At 56.2% G+C, this 17,804-nt stretch overlaps 6 protein-coding genes across 6 annotated transcripts; 3 read left to right on the plus strand and 3 right to left on the minus strand.

Moving 5' to 3' along the window:
* Position 1: 1 nt before the first annotated feature.
* J3D65DRAFT_222106 (uncharacterized protein) lies at positions 2–3,025 on the minus strand. The gene is made up of 4 exons (XM_066794596.1): positions 2,847–3,025; positions 1,915–2,708; positions 1,720–1,860; positions 2–1,669 (listed from the first exon to the last, which is right to left on the minus strand). The coding sequence occupies exons 1-4, from the start codon at positions 2,904–2,906 to the stop codon at positions 157–159; spliced, it is 2,508 nt and encodes an 835-aa protein (XP_066658895.1). The 5' UTR covers positions 2,907–3,025; the 3' UTR covers positions 2–156.
* Positions 3,026–3,558: 533 nt separating this feature from the next.
* Positions 3,559–5,170, plus strand: J3D65DRAFT_614362 (zinc knuckle-domain-containing protein). Its single transcript, XM_066799200.1, has 3 exons — positions 3,559–3,817; positions 3,866–4,001; positions 4,049–5,170. The coding sequence occupies exons 1-3, from the start codon at positions 3,739–3,741 to the stop codon at positions 4,743–4,745; spliced, it is 912 nt and encodes a 303-aa protein (XP_066658896.1). The 5' UTR covers positions 3,559–3,738; the 3' UTR covers positions 4,746–5,170.
* J3D65DRAFT_614363 (cell cycle control protein Cwf18) lies at positions 4,907–6,231 on the minus strand. The gene has a single exon (XM_066799201.1). The coding sequence runs from the start codon at positions 5,989–5,991 to the stop codon at positions 5,380–5,382; it is 612 nt and encodes a 203-aa protein (XP_066658897.1). The 5' UTR covers positions 5,992–6,231; the 3' UTR covers positions 4,907–5,379.
* A 321-nt stretch (positions 6,232–6,552) lies between these two features.
* On the plus strand, positions 6,553–8,943 carry J3D65DRAFT_664962 (uncharacterized protein; the record flags this gene model as incomplete). Its single annotated transcript, XM_066802801.1, has 1 exon — positions 6,553–8,943. One exon carries the CDS (start codon positions 6,553–6,555, stop codon positions 8,941–8,943), a length of 2,391 nt encoding a protein of 796 aa, XP_066658898.1.
* A 5,329-nt stretch (positions 8,944–14,272) lies between these two features.
* J3D65DRAFT_222186 (uncharacterized protein) lies at positions 14,273–15,172 on the minus strand. Its single transcript, XM_066794597.1, has one exon. It carries the CDS (start codon positions 14,884–14,886, stop codon positions 14,422–14,424), a length of 465 nt encoding a protein of 154 aa, XP_066658899.1. The 5' UTR covers positions 14,887–15,172; the 3' UTR covers positions 14,273–14,421.
* Positions 15,173–16,810: 1,638 nt separating this feature from the next.
* On the plus strand, positions 16,811–17,788 carry J3D65DRAFT_600338 (uncharacterized protein; the record flags this gene model as incomplete). Its single annotated transcript, XM_066797964.1, has 1 exon — positions 16,811–17,788. One exon carries the CDS (start codon positions 16,811–16,813, stop codon positions 17,786–17,788), a length of 978 nt encoding a protein of 325 aa, XP_066658900.1.
* Between the last annotated feature and the right edge of the window lie 16 nt (positions 17,789–17,804).

Genomic DNA, 17,804 nt, shown 5'->3' on the forward strand with positions numbered 1-17,804 from the left:
AGACCTGACGCAAGGAGTTTCCGGGACGCCCCAAATGCTGATTCGACTCCTGCCAACAGACTATGGTAGACCGCTATCTAGACGCCCTCCCGAATGATTATACGCAAATCAAAGACCCTCCGACCCATTTCACTCTGATGCTTGATGTGCGGCCATCTATTTTGCAGAACGCGCGCTGCTGACGCCACTGCCGCCATTGCTCATGATGCTAGGGATTGCATATGTCCCAGGAGCATTGTGCTGAGATGGCACCATCGGTGGCGTTGTCCGATTGTTCTGTGGACCACCCATGAACTTTTGCTGCGGTGGAAGTGACGCCGGCGGAGGAGGCTTGGGAGGAAGATGCGAGGGCGTCCCCCACTTCGCAATACTGCTTTGGCCGCCCATCGAGGCAGGCTTGGCACCGGGCAAAGGCGCCGCAGACACAGGTTGAGGCAACGGATGAGAAATCCCCTGATTCGGAATGCCTGTCTTCATGAAGGCAGGATTCGGTGGCTGGCGGATGCTGTTGAACTGCGGTTGCGGCGCTGGCTGGCCAGGTCTCCCTTGCTGATGCATGCCCATGTAGCCGGGGTAGCCAACCATGTTGGGAGCAACAGAGGCCATCTGAGGAGACTGTGCAGGCATATTGTAGCCAGGCGCTCCGCGCATGCCGGGCACAAAGCTGGGAACAAAAGCTTGGCTTTGGGGATTGAATTGTTGCCTGTTGAAGCTGCCCGGAAGAGGATGCTGGTTGCGGTTATTCCCAAAAGAAGGATTTGGGAGCTGCCCGTACGCATAGCTTTGGCCAGCAGACATGGGTCGGTCGTTAAAGCCTTGTGGAAACTGGTACGGCATCTGGACATTTACTTGCGGCCACGGCTGGTTGACTCCCTGAGACTGAGGCCTGTATCCATCTGGATGGCCCGCTAGCGGAACACTTGACATCCTGGGAGTCACTTTGGTGTTGTTGTTCTGCTGGAAAGACATCCGCTGCTGGAAGTCGGAGGAAATGTCGTAGTTGACGGGCATGGGTGCCCCAAACGGCGCTGGGTTGATCGACCCTGTGGGCGGTGAAGCAAACTGTGGAAGCTGCCAGGAATATTGGTGCTGAGCTTCTTGTTGCACCATGACTGGAAAACCTGTTTGGCCCTGAAAGGGAGAGGAGACCGGTGGGTTCACGTTCGTCTGAGGCGCCATGCTATTCACGGGCCCGTAGTACATGGGCTGAGCGCCGTTTGAGTAACCAGGGCCGCCGTATTGGGGAGGAAAGTACGGGCTGAACTGAGATCTGGCCTCAAAGCCGTCATCATCGTTGTTGCGCGGCTTCTTCTTGTTCTTTCGTCCTGCAGCAGAGCTGGAGCGGGACATGTCCTTGCCCTCGTTGTCCTTGGCCAAATCACCAAGGTCTCCATCCTCGGCACTGCCAAAAATGCGTTGGCGGGCTTCTTTGTACTTGGCCTCGCGTTCTTCCCTAGTCAGCTTTCGAGGTCCTTGGCCTGCATCGCTGCCACTATCTCCTCCCACTTCGGAAGTGGTCTTCGAAGGCCCGTCAGAGTTGGCAGTGGTGTTGGTCCCCGAGGGAGGCTTTCCATCCTCTCGACGCATGATTTTGCGAGCTGGTACCATGATTGGAGGCGTCTCGGGGCCTGAGGACAGTGCACTTGGAAGACCCGATAGGGGCGGAGGCCTGGGTCGATGTCAACGGGTGGTCACGAAAAAGGTAGCTTCTCAACCCACATTCGACTGTATGAAGTCTTGGTAATTTTGACCGCGCTTGTAACTGGGTCAACGACATGACCAAGGAGATAATAGTCAGCAAATCGATGTGCAAGCATTCTGTAGAATGCATTGCAATTAGGAACATCGAGTTCTTTCTCTCTGTGATTCAGTCAGCAAAAAGGCACTGTCAGCGTCATTTGCCCGGAGACGTACTCTGTGTTTCGCAAGAAATCAAGCACGTCTTGTTCTAGCTTGAGGACAAACAATCTATCTCTGGGGGATTGGAGCGCTTCCAACAGCTTCTCGTCTGGCATTGGCTGCGGCTGAGAAACGCCATCATTCTCTTGAATGGAGCCGAGCGACAGGGGACTGGGTCTGTTGACCTCGTTACTGTTTGAAGTCTGCGCCATGCGTGCCGGAAGAATTCCACGGTGCGACGTGGCTGAGATTTCGTTCAATTGGTCCCGGAAAGCACGACCGGCCCCAGTGTCCGAGCCGACTCGAGAGCCTGGAGCTACCGAGTCTGGAGGAGAAAAAACATCCTCTCTATCTTCCTCGACCGCCCGTATGCTTGCGCTGTCGTCGGGACGAATGCTCTCTTTTTCATCTAGAGCGAAGGTCGTTCCAGACGCGACGCTCTTACCATCGAGGCTTGGAGGCTTGACCGAACTGTTTGACGAGGAGACTTGTGTAGCGTTGTCGTCAGAGACTACGGGTCTGGCGGTGCCCGCCGCTGGCCGCAATACTTGCCCAACCGTAGGACCATGGATTGTGCCATTTCGGATATGAGCTTCGGTTGACGGCTCGTGGCCGTCCGGGGAGGGTGCACGATGGCAATCCCCATTGCTCTCTCCGTTTTCCATGGGACCGTCGGTCAAGGGTGCGCCTGCATTTTCCGGCGAAGTCAGAGGCTTTTGGAGGATGACGGGAACCTGAGGAGAGTTTGCGCTTTTGGGATTGGTGGTTGTCTCTTTTGTATTCTGGGGATGATAGGCTGAAGCAGCGACCTAAGAAGCATTAGCATCATCATCCCTGCCAGTGGGCGTGTTGAAAGAATCGTTTGGGATGGCCAAAATTGACAGTGTGGGGTACACGGGGGCTGCGCAGGATGTTGCAAAACGCAAATGGGAGAGATGGAGGCGAACCTTTGCAAACGATGGCCTCAGACCCTGGGTTTCGCTGACAGCGGGGGCCTGGGAGGACATTCTCTGGCAAGGCGGAGCCAATGGCAGTGGACGGTAGAATGACAGTAGAATAGAAGGCGGCCGTCGATGTAGTACGAAGTGTTCGGTGGGGTGGGCGCGCGCTCAAAGCCGGTAGAGCTTGCGAAGTAAAGTGAAAATGTCGGAAGCCAAGTTTTGATTTCAGGAACCGGATTGCTCAAGGAAAGTCGTGAAGGCCAGAACCGTAGGGCTGGACATGGTGGTGTGTCGAAGGTGAGGGCTCAAAAGGTCGACGGTGATTTCATCGCGGGTGCAACAGGGCGGTTGGGTGGGCGCACGCTGCTCGTCGGGTGGGTCCTTTTAGAGCGCAAGGCTTGAAGGGAGTCAGGGAGCCGGGCGCGGGGGACTGGCTGGCGATCGGACCGGAAGGACGAGCAAAGCGCAGATGGGCCAGAGCAGGACAAGACCGACAGCCGGAGGAGGTCGACTGAGAGACGGTGAGGATGAAGCAATTGGCAGGCCGTGACAGAGGGTGCAAACGAGACGACGTCTGGGCGGCCACAGAAGAGGAAGCAGAACAAGCGCACCTGAGGTCGCGCGGTTGACCATCGGTGAAACTCTTGCTCCGACGCCGACGGGACTGAGGCAGGTGGTGCTGGTGCTGGTGCTGGGTGCCCAGAGATGCCTCAGGTTGCAGTGGGAACCGGAAACCATCATCTGCGCCTTCCTTCGCACGCTAATCCTCAACACCTCGCACCCGGCCTCTCTCTACTTCGTCCCACCTGACTCACTCGACAAACCAACTCTCCTCAGTCTCTGCCGTCCAATTTCTGTCGCCTTCGCTTCATCCACTCCCGCAGACGCTACAGCTTGCATGTATCGTGGTCCCTCATCACACGCCGGCCGTTCAAAGGCTGCGCCCTCGACAACCTGCCAGAAATGCCTGAAGAAAGATATGCTGTTCCCTCTCTCTCTATCTGCCACTGCTGACCCTTCAGAACGCCATTACAGCTATGAGTGCAAAGTCACCACCCAAGAGAGGCCATACCTCGCCCGCCCTTCCCGGACCCAGCAGCTCTTCAACCCAAAGCTGATGCCTCAGCTGACAAGCGACGTACCCAACGACCTCCTTCGCAGGCAAGTCCGCCGCATGTTTTCATCTGCTCGATCTAACACACCAGCAGAAAGGGTGTCGCCGATGAAGTCCTCGCCAAACAGTCCGAAGAACGCGGCCGCAAGCACGCGCGCGATGACGACCACGGTGCGCCTCCTCCGCGGACGCGTTCGCGCTCAGAGTCATCGTTCTCTTCTGTCTCGACCGTGTCTACAAACCGCTCCCCCACCCGCTCTCCATTTCCACATCAACGCGGCACAAATCCTTCCGGCCACCGGGCCCACTCCCCGCCGTCTGACGCGCGGAAGCGTCGCCGACGTTCAGTGAGCTCGTCGCCAGACCGAAATGCTTCCGACAGACCGAAAGAGCGCAATACCAGGAGAAGACGCAGTTCGTACAGCCCAGCCCAGCGTGGCCGGCGCAGAAGCAGGTCATTCTTGTCAAACAATCGCGATCGTTCGGCAAGCGCGACTAGGGAACAAAGCGTCGACCATGAAATGGACAGATCCCCGTCGCCCTACAGCAGAAGAAAGAGAACTTCGAGGCGAAGCCCAGATAGGAGTCCTGCGGGGAGGGCACCTAGGATGCGCAGCCCTCCCCGATATCCTAACCGGGACTTCGACAGAAACATGGACGGTGTTGCAGAGAGGCCATCTCAATTTTCTCCGGCCCCTCGTGGCTCTCCTCCAGCAAGTACCCGTGAGCGAAGTCTCAGCCCTTACAGCAAGCGCCTGGCCTTGACTCAAACCATGAATGTGGGTCACTGAGGCTGCTAATCTCTCAATCCGATCTGAAAGACTCGTCTTATTCTAGACGGCGCGATGATGCATTCTGTGGATTCGGGTAGGCATTTGGTGGCCTGTGGCCGTCATTTATGGATAGCAAAGGCGTTGGAAAGACGGGCTTTGTTTTTTGAGGCGCGCATCACGGTGAACATTGTATTCCGGCCCTGTGGAAAGGCCTTTTGGGTAGACGTGCCGCTTCACCCCTCCATGATACCCAAGAACCCTAGTATAGAAACCTACTCCGCAAGACGGACGCCTTTCATCCCACTTATTTGCGCTTGTATCCACATGCAGACGATCATCTCTCGCAGAGTGCCGGCGTACCATGATTTGGAACATTGTCTGGTTCCTGTAAAAACCTCTTGCAACAGTGTTTCTGTGCATTAGCATAAATCAATCACTCAACCCTCAGACCACCGGGCTATACTGTTGTAGACACAGCCCTCCAAATTGTAAATTCAAGGACACGCCCTCCTTCCTCATTTCCCACCTGCTCGCAGTACCCTGAATCCAAAACCCACATCCCTTGGAATGCGCCGAACCCATGCTTTTCGTCAAATCACTTGTACCAATATGCCGAAACGCCCCGGTTGTCCTGAAGCAAGCGTGAATGTGTTTACGCCAGCTCGTCGTCGTCCTTCTCCCTCTCTCGCTCAGCCTCTTCTTCTCTCTCGCGCACATGCATAGCCTCGACCAAGTTGACTCCTTCCATGCCCACTTCTTGACCATCGCCAGAGCTCGTGCCGTCGCGCTCTGTAGCCCTTGACTTTGCCTCCCCTTGACTCTTCTCAATGCGCTCCCGCACCAGTCTTGCAATCGCATTCTCAGTCCTTACATTGAGTACTTCCAGCTTCTTTTCCAGATCGCGCTTGAGATCCCAGTTCGGTTTCTTGGGTTGCAGCTTGAAAAGGTCCAGCGGCTTGTCGTCGCCCTCCTCCTCTGCTTCCTTCCGTGTCCGCTCTTCGAGCTCCTGCGCTTGCTTCTCCAACGTCTTCTGGCCCTCGGCGGGATTTAGCTCGAATCCTAGCTTGGGGGCCTTGGTAGTTGCGTCATAGTTGCGGCCTGAAGTGTAGGTCGAGGTGGCATCGAATGTTTGCTGATAATCAGAGGGCGCGCCGTCTTCCATGTCTTGATCTTCGTCAGGTTGTTTTCGCTTCAGCGATTTGAGCTTCGCAAGGCGAGCCTTGCGCTCCTCGGCCGCCGCGCTGAGGGAGGCTTGAGATGACATTGCCCCAACGGTGTAATTGTTTGATGTTGGATTGATGTTGGCGCTGCGGAGAGTGGTAGTGGGAAAAGTAGACTGATGGCGAGCTCCGTATGCGATTGTGGTGGGCCAGTGTATGCTGTATGCAAGGGCGTGGAGATGCGCCAGTGGGCATTTGAGAGCTAGAAGGAGTTTTCGTGAACGTGGGCGTCAACGATGCAAAGCGGTTGGTGAAGCCGTGAAGTTGTTGCTCTGCGGGTAGCGGAGACGGCGGCGGAGGTTACGCGCCAAAAATTCCGCCGTTGGCTCTTCCGTTCCGCTCAGACACCTTCATCACTCGCTTTTCTGCGAGACTGCGACATGACCGCAACGCTGACCTAGATGTTGCCAAAGCCATTGTCTCATCGCCAAGGCGCCTTTGCCAACTCGGTTTCCCCCGCGCTATCCGTCGTCGCGTCCCGCGCCCTCGAACAACCTCGACCCGCACCTTTTACGCGAAGATGGAATCGACAATGTACTCGCCCAGTCGTGACCAAGATGAAAGAGCATGGGAAAGATGATGGAGATCGATTGCACAATCCCCAAATGACCTCGAGATATCCCCATCCTGGAGCAGGAATAATCCAGCATGGTGGCTCGGGCGTGTCTCGAAAGGAACGCGGGCCTTCACCCCACAATCTGCAACTTCTAAACCAAGTAGTTGGCCAACATGTGGGGACAAAGACCGCGCTCCGAGATTCCACAGCACAAGTATTCAAGATTCGCCAAAGCACTCGCGCATACTCGTCAGAACAAGACAACTACTTGGTCGAGGATAAAGACCCTGATACCGAAGATGGGTCACTTCCTGCTATATACGCAGACCCGGTTATCTTTGGGCCAAGGTATCGGTCGACCATGAGAGCAGTGTATATCTTGAAGGCGGCTGAAACCCCCTATGAGGTCTCAGAACCCATTCGCAAACTGTTTGAGATCTCCGAAAATTACAAACCGGTGGATCAGCTGCCATTCCTCGACAAATGGTGGATCCAAATCAGCGCCCAATACGCCGCCAAATGGGATACTCGACTTCCCCCCGAGTTGAGGACATCACGTCTCAATGTAAACGCTTCTACTGAGCATACCGTCAATTGTCTTCTTCAGGACGGGACCAACTATGAAGCCATTCGAGATGTCTGGATAGGTGAGATGCGCCGCAGGCTTTCGCCAGAAGCCAAAAGACTTGTTTTCTGCGAATGTCTGTTGTGGATCATCGCAAACAGGCCTCATCTCTCACTCAACTACATTCAGGCCCTCGGTGCAGGCAACAAAGCCATGTCGTACATCCTCGCGGACGCATTTGAGTTTATAGCCGACCGCTACTTGGAACTCAAGGAACCTTTACCTCCGCGATTCCACTCGGTACTGACCGCGATTCTACTCGGTACTGACAATATGACCTTGTCTCCACGAATATCCACTGGACTCTCCCAGAAGCTTGTCCACCGAGTGCTGCAAACAGCTTCTCTGGATCAAGCGCAGAAATTCTGGCAGACATGCATATCTCATTCCTTTAGAGCGTCAGTCCCGACGTTCCTGGCGGCCGCCTACAGGTTCGCCTTTCTGGGCGACTATGAAACGTCGATTAAGCTTTTAAAAGACTCAATGAGAGTTGGGATGAGGACATCTGCCCAATCCGTTGTCAACGTCGCCAGAAGTATACTTCGCTTCAGCGCAGTCAAGGCTGGGGCGTATAGCGCGGGCTTGGAGATTCTGCAAGTGTTTGTAGACATGAACATGACGATCGACTCGCCGCTCATCACAATTCACATACACAATGCCATGGAGGCTGGCGACGTGCGCAGTGCTCTTCGGTTCTATGACAGGATGAGGGAAGCACAGATGTATGTCAACGATTACACATACACCATCGTCCTCAGCGGCCTCAAAAGAGCTGCCTCCGAAGATGTCGCTGCGATGCGAGTGGTTCTCGTGCACGCAATGGACGCTTTGCCTACCCTCAAACGTCCGCATTATGTCGCCACAGAGATCCTCCACTACACCTATCTTCAGCGATTCAAGTTTCAAACCATGGATGATGGACGAAAATTCATGGTGGCAAACAGAAAAGCCTTCTCTGCGGTGGCCCAGACTTATTGTCAATACTTCGACCCGGAACCACTGCGATATCTCGGCATCCCGGAAGAGTTTTTGGCCTCCCCACCGCCTGAGATACCAATGGAAACGACGGCACCCCCGATCAGGCTGACTGTCGGTGCCTTCCTCCACCATGTCGCCTACACCTCACCGGGAGACCTACCTCAGATGTTTGACAGCTTTGTTGATAAGCTGAAGCGCGACGAGAATCCGCGAATGGTAGAACTTGTTGCCACGAACCACATCTACAATGCGTTTTTGATGGCTTTATGTGAAAACGAATCGACCTTGGGGAAGATTCCGGACGTCCTAGTGCACATGGTCGACAAGGAAATCCACAAAGGAGGACCCATGACTTCGGTGCACACATGGAACATCCTGATCACAGGATTTATGCGACACAAGCAGATTGCCGCCGTCCGCCGTGTGACGAAGATCATGCAAGACCTTGGTGAGGAACCCAACGAGGTCACTTGGAACTCTTTGGTGCTGGGGTGGCTCCGAAACGAAGAACTCGAAATGGCCGTCGAGACTATGAAGACGATGGAACGCAAGAAAATGAAGATTAATGAGAGAACTTTGCGGGAGATTTCTTTCAGTCGCAAGGGACCTAAAATTGTGGAAGCCATGAAACGAGACGACGAGGACTACTTGGTGCCAGAAGACTCGGAGGAGCCCGCGGTGGAAGACGCAGTCGAGGGGCAGCATGACCCCGAAGTCAGCCGTTCCGAAGGAGGCCCCTCTCAAAGACTCATACACAGGGTCTACGTCGACAGTCCCCGAGTTATACAACCATTCGTCCGAAATGGTCATGACGCGCGATCCACCTGGAAGAAATGAGGGCAGCCTTCAAACGCCTTGGACTCAAAAGCAGTCAAAGATACAGGTGCTTGCTTGCTGAGTGCCGGGCCTGCGCTCCAAGCTAGAAAAGACAAGGTCAAGATGAGCTGTCCCAACTGGAACAGGATTGAAAGCTGCGTGGTCCCGAGCACACAGATCTTTTCACTATCCTACTCCCGGTGGCAGCGTCAAGCCACGCAGCTATGTCTACTCCATTTCAATTTATCTTGCAAATCATCCACACTTTCAACTCCGACTCAGAATGGCTGGGAGCCTATTCGGTCCAAGGCCCAATGCAGCAAGAGTCGCATTATTCGCACATCGTTGGGAACCTTTGGGCGGAGACTAGGTCAGCCACGAGAGCGGACACAAGACGCATGCTGCGCCTCTCATTGAAAAATCTCGCATTGGCGCAGCATCAACTCTCGGCGGCATTCTCCGCTGACATGCGTGCGTTCAAACTGTCCAAAAAAGCACCAAAGTCATCCATGTACCGCTCAAGAGAACAGCCAAAACTTCATCGGAAGACTGTTCCAGCGCTCCTCACTTCAGCCGCAAGAAGCAGCCAGGCGACGTTCTCCTCAAACGCAGCTACCCGCGCTTTGCAGCTGTCATGAAATCAGCTCCTGGGCATGGCGTAGTCTTTAGACGGCACTGGGAACCATGTTAAGCATTTCTTGGGCCGAGGCTGAAGAGAAAGGCGCACGACGTTCCCTTGAGCTTGTGCCGACCAATGAGATTCGTCTGAGCCGACCCTTGCCCGAGTTTCCGCTGCCCGCGCCGCCGTCTCACGAGCACACTGCTTCTTTGCGCCCTGCGCCACGGTCCCGTCCATGGCCGCAACCCAAATCCATGGTCATTGCACCATTCACCTGGATAGCAACCAAGCCTCGTTCCTTCCCGTCGCCCACACTGGGTGAGTTCAGCGTACCAATTTTGGGCTCGCCTCGCGGTTGATCATTTCGCCATTAGCAGCACCTGCGCCGGCAATTGACACGAATTGAGCCCAAGCATCCTGTCCCGCTTGGCAGCAGGCTCTGTTTCGCCCTTGGAAACTCCGCTTGCTCTCTTGGGCCCCCCTGTCTCACCCCCTCCTGGCTTGATACTCGACTACATGTCTTCCTTCGTCTCGCATTGTCTCGCCTGGTTTTGTCTCTGTGTTCCCGTCTTCCCGCGCCCCGCTCAATCGAGATGGTCCATTCCTGTCGGTCCCGCGGCGGTAACGGGCCTGCCCGTCCGTTTGGGCGCCCATCTCTCAAACCCACGCTGCCCCGGATTCGTCAAGGGATGTCATCAAAATCACCACGCTTGATCCTCGGCACTTTGGACGGGCGTTGATGTTAACTGGTGTACCAAACGATGGATCGCACGAGGGTGAGTCTAAGAGCGGGACAAGGAAGCTTGAGGTTCCGCCAAGCTGAGGCTGGTCGAGCTCTGGACCAAAGCGTATGGATGACTGGTAGACTTGCCGAGACTCAAAAAAATGAATACATTCAGATCAATCAAGTGTCTTTTCGCTGTACATGCCGGACCAAGCTAACCAGACCATCTCGCCTACGCGCCGTGACGGCTCCGCGACGGCTCCGTCATGGCCAACACCACACACATTACATGCGCTTCGGCACTTGTAGCGCACATGGAGCCGAGGGCGCGGCGCTGCTGAGCACCAACCTATCGACTCGCCCCGCAAGACCAAACCAGTGGGTTGGATCCGAGCGAGCGCAAGTTGCCAGAGTAGGAAAGAGCAGGTGCTTGCGGCTCGCTAAACTCCAAGCAATCCATCCATCCGTCTGACAGTCTATCCGGCCGAATCCTTCAGCCCATTAAACCCATGTCAACACGCACATGTCGAGAGGTCCGAGGTTTTCTTTTCGTTGTCGTCAACACCGGACGGCCTTTTACTTCCGCGTCGCGGCTGTTACTTGTTTCGGTGTGAGGTAGAGTCATTGATGTTTTGCGCTGCGTCGCCACCACCGCCACCACAAGAGCTCCGCGAACAGCCGCCCGTAGATCCGCGCCCGGACATGTCATAGCGAGCAATCTGACCACCTGACCTATCCGTCCGTCCATCCATCCAGAGAGAGGAAGAGACGGACAAACCACTCCTCGACAAGGCGGCGGCAGGGAGCGCGCGCGTGGCGGCATCGGACCAACCGAAAGAAGAAAGCGGGCGAGCATTTGGCGAGGAAGAAGGATGAACGGCTGGCTGGAGGGAGTGTCGCGGCTTTTGCTTTTTCCTCTTTTCTTCTCGCAAAGGAAGACGCCCCGCGAGCGCCCTAGTGATCCTTCCCGCTTTCTGTCTTACTTTGCGGCCCCCTTTTCCCCAGCGCCGTGGCTTTGAGCGGCTGGCTGGCATGGGAGGGCGACGGGATTGGATGGATTGGGGTTGGGACTTTGGTTTCGTTTGGTCTGCAGGGTTGCGGTTCTGGGGGGGGAGACCATTTCAGGAGGAGAGCGGAGCACGACCAAAGGTACCGTCTGGTGCGGACCGAGTTCAACATGGATGTATTTGCAGTAACTATCAACAAGCCAAGAACTCCGAAAGCCTACCTACCATATCTCACGCGCGCTCGCCTCAACTAACTCCCGCACGTCAACGTCAGCCAAACCACAGGAAGCGCGCGACCCAGATGTATGCATGCATGCACGCCAACAACGCCTCCACCAACCCACTCTACCGAGATCTCTCGCCTCAGCCTCAGATCGGCTCGGGCGCCTCACCGCGCCACCCGCTCTTTCCCCCCGCAGTCCTGTATGCGGGTATAAGCTCGCTTGCATGCGCGGAAAAAGGAAACGCCAGAAAGAAGGAAAAAGAAAGAAAGAAAGACTGTGGCTTGCCCCGCCGCAGTGGCGATGACGACGTGTGGCGTTTGAGAGAGGGAATGTAGCAGCGAGAAGAATTGATATCTGATGGGGAGGGAAAAGGAAACATGAGTCTGTGGAATCTTTTGATAGCCCATTGGCGTGCAGGAGGGGGGTGGGGAGAGGATTACTCCGACGATGACGGAAACTATATTTACGGTATGCAGGAACGAGGGAGAAGGAAGAAATAGACTGACAGACAGGCTGTATCAGCGGCGTTCGTCGTCGTCAGGCACATGGGTACACGTCGATAGAACCTTCAAACCAAGCACCTATCGTAATCAGATGCGTAGGCGAAAGGCCGAGAATAGCATATCAGCGGCGGCGCTTCCATCGGCCTCGACCGCCTGTCGATTGGAACAAAACAAGAAAGAAAAGCCAAACACCCAGCGAGCGGGTGGCTGCACGACATTACGCATCTCGCCCGGATATGTACACTTTCATCAGAGGTCCTCGTTTATCTGACATGCATGCTTGCCGCAGCAGCAGCAGCAGCATCAGCGCTGTCAAAGATGTGCGTAGCCGTCTCTGTCTTCCTGACGGATAGATACATGCATGCTTCGGTTGGTTGGTTGGTTGGTTGCATATGCAATGCAATGCAATGCAGCGCGGGCCGCCTCGCAGCGCAGCAACAGCCGTGGGTGAGTCTTACCTGCATACCCTGAACCCCCATACATACTTCATTTTTTTTTTTTTTCCTACCTTGGAAGCTGAATGGGAACAGAGCGAAAGCGGAGCAATGACCGGAAACGGAGGCGAGTGTTGATTGTGAATTTGTTGCCCCCTGTGTTTCTTTTGGGACTGGTGTTTGAGTTACCTGTAATAGCTGAGAGGGGGAAAACGCGGCTGCTAGTGTGAGAGAGGATGAAGGAAAAGTGAATTCGGAGCAAAGGAATATGAAGCAGTGATGTGCAGGAATTTCTTGTGGTCTCTTGAGGGCACCAGTCTTAAGATTGTTGAACTCTTGATAAAGAAAAAAGCCACATCATCCGCCGTAAATCAATGCTCACAAGTAAACAAATACGTTGAGGTGCACCGCGCAGTTTTGACCGTCGCTAAGTCCCAGCAGCAGATCAGATGAACTTTTCGCACTAACAGAGTGTACATACCTACCTACCTTCGCTGCCTTCCTGTCAAAAGCGACGACGTCCAACCCAGGTACCCCTACTCCCCCATAACCCGGGCATGCGGCTCGTTTGTCTCATCTCGTCTCGCCATGTTCCTTCCTATTGCAGCTCCTGGGTCGCCTCCTGCCACGCACGACCGTATTCCCTACCTTAGCCTCGCCGATGCCCTTTCCCCCCTTGTTTCCCGGCTGCGGTGGCTGGAGCCGAAGCTGCCTCAGGCAGTGTCGGATCTGGTTAGGCCAACAAAAGCTACGACAACTCACGCATATCTGAGATCTGAGATCTGAGATCAGACGGTTGCCCACTTACTCACTTGCTACATGGTGGCAAGACACGCGACGTGATGCGATACAATACTAGTGTGCTCACTTGGAATCTTCTGCGGCGCCCTGCTCTCGTCATCCAGCTCGGTCTGCGTCCCTTGGGCAGCTGAATGTGTGGATGGCTGGGTGACGGGTGTGGAGGGCTAGGTCAGGCTGTCCAAACAGGTGGGCCGAGGGCAGCTCAGCTGCGGCCTCTAGGATGCAACAGAGTGGGGCAAAAATAGGGGCAGCGAGAAAGGTGGAAAGCGAAAGGACAGAGGGGATGGCGCACGATGGCGACGCAAACGAAGTGGGAAAGAAAGAGGTGAGAGAAGATAGGATGGCTGCAACTGGTAGTTTTGCAGGTGGAATCCGATGGGTGTGCTCCTCCGAGACGGGAGCACTTCCTCCCGTCCGGCCAACACAACAACGACGCAAGACAATGCAAGGCGGCGGAAACCGGCAAAGTGACTGGGAGGTCGGGGCTGGGGTCTAGGGCAAGGCGGATGGTCGGGAGAGCGCGAAACAGCCGGACCGGACGCAGGCGGGGCTGAGCTGGATGGACAAAGAGACGATGTTTTGCGGGGACAGGGAGGGAGGGAGCGCAGCGGATTCGTTGGGCGCCAGTCACTACGCGGATTTTTATTGTTGGTGATTGGGATTGATCGTTTTAGGAGACAGTCTTCTTCGTCCTGCAATGTTGGCAATATTGCGAGACTGAAAGCGGAACAGATGAGGCCCGCTGGAGCGGGAGAGCATGCGGTTTGAATGAGGTTGTAGATTGACTGTCGTTTGACGCAAGGAGCAGGGAGGGAATTGAAAAAAAAAAAAAAAAAAAAAAAAAAGAGGTCATGGTGCAAGGGGGGTGTGTATTGAGAAAACTACACATTGCCAGATTCACAATGTGCTGGAAACCTCAAAAAAGGCATGATCCCTCCTACCTGGACAACTAGAGTCTCGTCGCGAAGAGAAGGATGCCGAGGACGAAATCGTGGGACAGGCCGAACAGTAATTGGGAGCGGCACTGGATCTACTGGCGCAACGGATCAGCACCATTCGATCAGCCAACAACACGAACAATAAGTCATTGAATGCCGACACGTTGTCGCGCCCTGTGTAGGGCGGGCGAGCAGAGGAGGCCAAAGACAGGGCAAGGTCGGCAGGGCTACCCCTGGCCAAGGAGGCTCTCAACGGCGGCTACGTTGCGCCATGATGTCGATGTTGTTGGGGTTTGCGTGCCAGGCACGCCTCCTCCCAAGCATGCCCCGTCGTGCCAGAGTGTCAGGAGTAGGGCAGTTGCAAGTAGTTTCGCGATTTGGTCGGTACGCACCAAGCGTTGGCGAGCCGAATCGCCCAGTCTTGGCCAAGGCTGCGGCGCTAAGGGGAGAACGGACGGATGGTTCCATGGATGTTGGTGGTGGTGGTGGGGAGAGAAGCGTTTCGCATTGCCCAAAGACGGAGCGTGATGATTCTGATCGACTGGATCGCACGTGGTGTTTCACCTGACTAGCTGGCCTTTTATGAGGTGGTGGACAGGAGAGGGCGCGAGCATCACGGATCCGGGGCAAAGAGGGGGGTTTGCTCGGCACTTTTGGGAACCGAGGGTGCGAAGGGGGGATTCTCTTGTATTGCAGCATAACAAAGCAAGGCATGAAGGCAGAAGTCGTGATTGTGCAATGGCTCAGGGTAGTTGTTGACAGGTGGGGGCGTTGTGGCGCCGTGTGTCACCAGGGACTGTTGGAAAGCAGAAGGCTGGATCGTGATAGGGGTCCTTGCTTGACCATGGGTGGCCATGACGTGTGGGCGACGATGGAGAGTGGGCTGGAAGCAAGGGGTAGCCTAGCAGCAACGGTTTATGCGCGGCTAAGGCAGAAAGTCTGGCGAGCTAGAGAGTAGCGGCCGCAGGGCAAGGTTTGATCTACGCAGGCGGTCGTGGTACGGTGGTTTAGGGTTTGACGGAGCTGCACGGTGCGGGAGGTTGGTGAGGCATGGATGCCGTGGAGTGGAGGAGGAGGAGGAGGAGGAGGTGGTGGTGGTGGTGGTGACATGGATTGAGGGTGATGTGCTCTTGGTGGTCAATGGCCCACACGAGCAGCATCATGTTGCAGGTTGAAGCGAGGTTGGCATGACGCATCAAGAGATGAGGTCGTGATGGTCGTCAGTTCCCCGGACCGTCTGGGTGACCAATGGCAGCGGCACGTGGCGGCATTGGCCAGGAGGAGCAGTGGAGCTGCCCGATTAGGAAAGGGGACGTGTGATGGGCGGCTCTATCACCCACCCCGGCCTGCACCTCAGCAGCAGCACAGCACGTGCACTGGCAGAGGCAGACCGGGGGCGAAGAGCGCAGCGCACGGCGACTGACTCTTGGTCCGGGCAGGGACGTGGACCCACGCGTCGATATCGGAGGGTTTGCTGCTAGACAGGCAGGCCGCGTCGTTTTGCGGCGGAGATAATGGCCGACGCGTGATTCGGAGACGCAGCCGGCGACAGAAGTCGGTAGCGAGACGGCGCGTCTACAGACGCTTGAATCTTGACATGTCGCGACTTGAGGAGAGTTGGGGAAAAAAAAAAAAAAAAAAAGAATTGTGACGTCGAGGGTCGGTCACACTGCGCAGCACTAGGCGCAAGCTCGCTGCCATCATGGTGTTTGGGGGGGGGTAAAGCGTCGGTGCCGAGAATTGGGAGAGGGAGAGGGAGAGGGCGAGGGCGAGGGCGAGGGCGAGGGCGAGGGCGAGGGTGAGGGCGACGACGACGAGGGCGAAAGGAAGGGTCGAGTGGCAGGCGGTGGGGCGACCGGGATTTTGGCGCCGATCAGCAGCAGGCCCTTTGCCCTTTGGTTATTGCCGTGCTCCATGTCTGCTGCGTGCACACAATAACGGGGCCTCGGGCGCGTCCGCTGGGGTAGCCCTACAAAGGCCGTCGCCGGGGAACTGCCTGGGACTCGCAATTTCCACGCCGCCCGCTATTGGTGGGCCCGTCGAGTGCGCCGTTGGATGGTTGATAGCAGTCGTGACTGCCGGCGACATTGACATCAGCGACGTCGTCTCCAACAGCCAGCGGCCGTTGTCCCATTAGACTTGAGGCATAAGCTTTGTGGCATCAAAGCAACAGACGGAATGCACAGATGCCCAAGGCAGAGTGGCAGAATGGACCAACAGAGGTGGACAGTGCATGAGCACCTGTGTTCGACGCGCACGCGATGCGATGGCTTGGCGGGACGGGGACCTGAGTTGAACTAAGGTAGTGCTAGAGACTGGAACCATGACTGCGGGATGCTGATGGTTGCTGCTTTGAGCGGCGCGAGAATATTGGAGATGCAGCAAACGTGGTCGGATCGTCGCGGGGGCCAACACCTGCACGGGCGTGGGCGTGGGCGTGGGCGTGGGCGTGGAGAGGCGACCTGACGGCGGTCCGATGAGAGGTCGGGTGGTGGTTTTGATTAAGGCCTTTGGCCATAGAACAACGGTTTTGCTGGCCTGACTCGATCACCGTGTGCCGCCCTCGTACTCGGGCAGCATAGTGGGCACATGTACAGTAGCAGGTCGAAGGGACCTCGAGTCCATTTCAGGGATCGACATGGCGGAAGAGACGGCCGATGCGGCCGGTCGTTTGTGCCTGGCGCCAGCTGCAAGCCACGCCCGCCGCGCATGCAGCAACCGAACCGTTGCCATGATGGTCGGTCATGATGATGGCGCCGTGCCGCATTATCGACCTCGACGCTCAGCTCCGGGCCATGGGGAATACGGGCTCTCGACGACGGCAGCTGAGAAAGAGAAAGGCAAAAGACGAGTAGGCGACGGGAGGCTGCAGTCATTCATCAGTCTGTCTACGGTAGCTATGCGGCCCAGGGTCCCGCAAGGCGCCCCCCCTGCACTGCACCCCAGGGCACACGTAGAGTGCCCTTCCATGGATGCATGGTATGGTAGAGCACCATCTCTTCGCTCGCTGCTCTCTCTCTGCTCGCTGCTCTACTCTGCTCTGCTCTGCGCTTCCTTGCATCAGACACACTTCGTCCTTCCCTCCTTCCTCCCACCTCACGCAGAAACCCGCCGTGTCTGGACACCCCACCCCACCCCGCCGCGGCTGCGTCGGACGAGCATTCCAGCGCGTCACAAAACTATCGGTCCCAAAGACACGGCTCCATCCATCCTCGACCACACCAGACGTCCTCCACCTCCGCCGACGCCCTCTGCTCTGTGCGCCACAGTCGTCTCCCCGTCTGCCCGTCTGCCCGTCACCCACACCAAATACCCTACACTCCCTCACCCTCTCTCCTGCTGCTTCACTACTGCCTCCCTTTCCTCCCCTCCTTCTCCCCCAACCCGAGACACCACTGCTCCCAAGGATCCCCGTCCCTCGACCTTCCGTCATCGCCCGCCCTCCGCCGTCGCCGTTGTCTGGACTGCCGCGCTGCATTCTTCCCTCTCCTCTGCCCCGTTGGGCAGCCGCATTCCTCACCAACTGCCTACCTCAGCGACAACAACAACAACAACAACAACAACATATCAACGACAAGACGTCCTCTGGCCCTGCTCTCGCCCGCCACCACTTTGACTTTTCACTCCGCCAA

This window comes from Phyllosticta citribraziliensis (assembly GCF_038025025.1).
Source record: "Phyllosticta citribraziliensis strain CPC 17464 chromosome Unknown J3D65scaffold_2, whole genome shotgun sequence".
Classification (NCBI taxonomy): domain Eukaryota; kingdom Fungi; phylum Ascomycota; class Dothideomycetes; order Botryosphaeriales; family Phyllostictaceae; genus Phyllosticta; species Phyllosticta citribraziliensis.

Bases quoted from the DNA above. Each gene is read 5' to 3' on its own strand.
- J3D65DRAFT_614362 (XM_066799200.1), top strand. From the start codon at position 3,739: ATGTATCGTGGTCCCTCATCACACGCCGGCCGTTCAAAGGCTGCGCCC. The intron at 3,818-3,865 runs ATATGCTGTTCC...ACCCTTCAGAAC, and splicing joins CCAGAAATGCCTGAAGAAAG to GCCATTACAGCTATGAGTGC. The intron at 4,002-4,048 runs GCAAGTCCGCCG...ACACACCAGCAG, and splicing joins CCCAACGACCTCCTTCGCAG to AAAGGGTGTCGCCGATGAAG.
- J3D65DRAFT_222186 (XM_066794597.1), bottom strand. From the start codon at position 14,886: ATGCCTTGCTTTGTTATGCTGCAATACAAGAGAATCCCCCCTTCGCAC.
- J3D65DRAFT_222106 (XM_066794596.1), bottom strand. From the start codon at position 2,906: ATGTCCTCCCAGGCCCCCGCTGTCAGCGAAACCCAGGGTCTGAGGCCA. The intron at 1,861-1,914 runs GTACGTCTCCGG...ACTGAATCACAG, and splicing joins GATTTCTTGCGAAACACAGA to AGAGAAAGAACTCGATGTTC. The intron at 1,670-1,719 runs GTGGGTTGAGAA...ACATCGACCCAG, and splicing joins AAGACTTCATACAGTCGAAT to GCCTCCGCCCCTATCGGGTC.
- J3D65DRAFT_614363 (XM_066799201.1), bottom strand. From the start codon at position 5,991: ATGTCATCTCAAGCCTCCCTCAGCGCGGCGGCCGAGGAGCGCAAGGCT.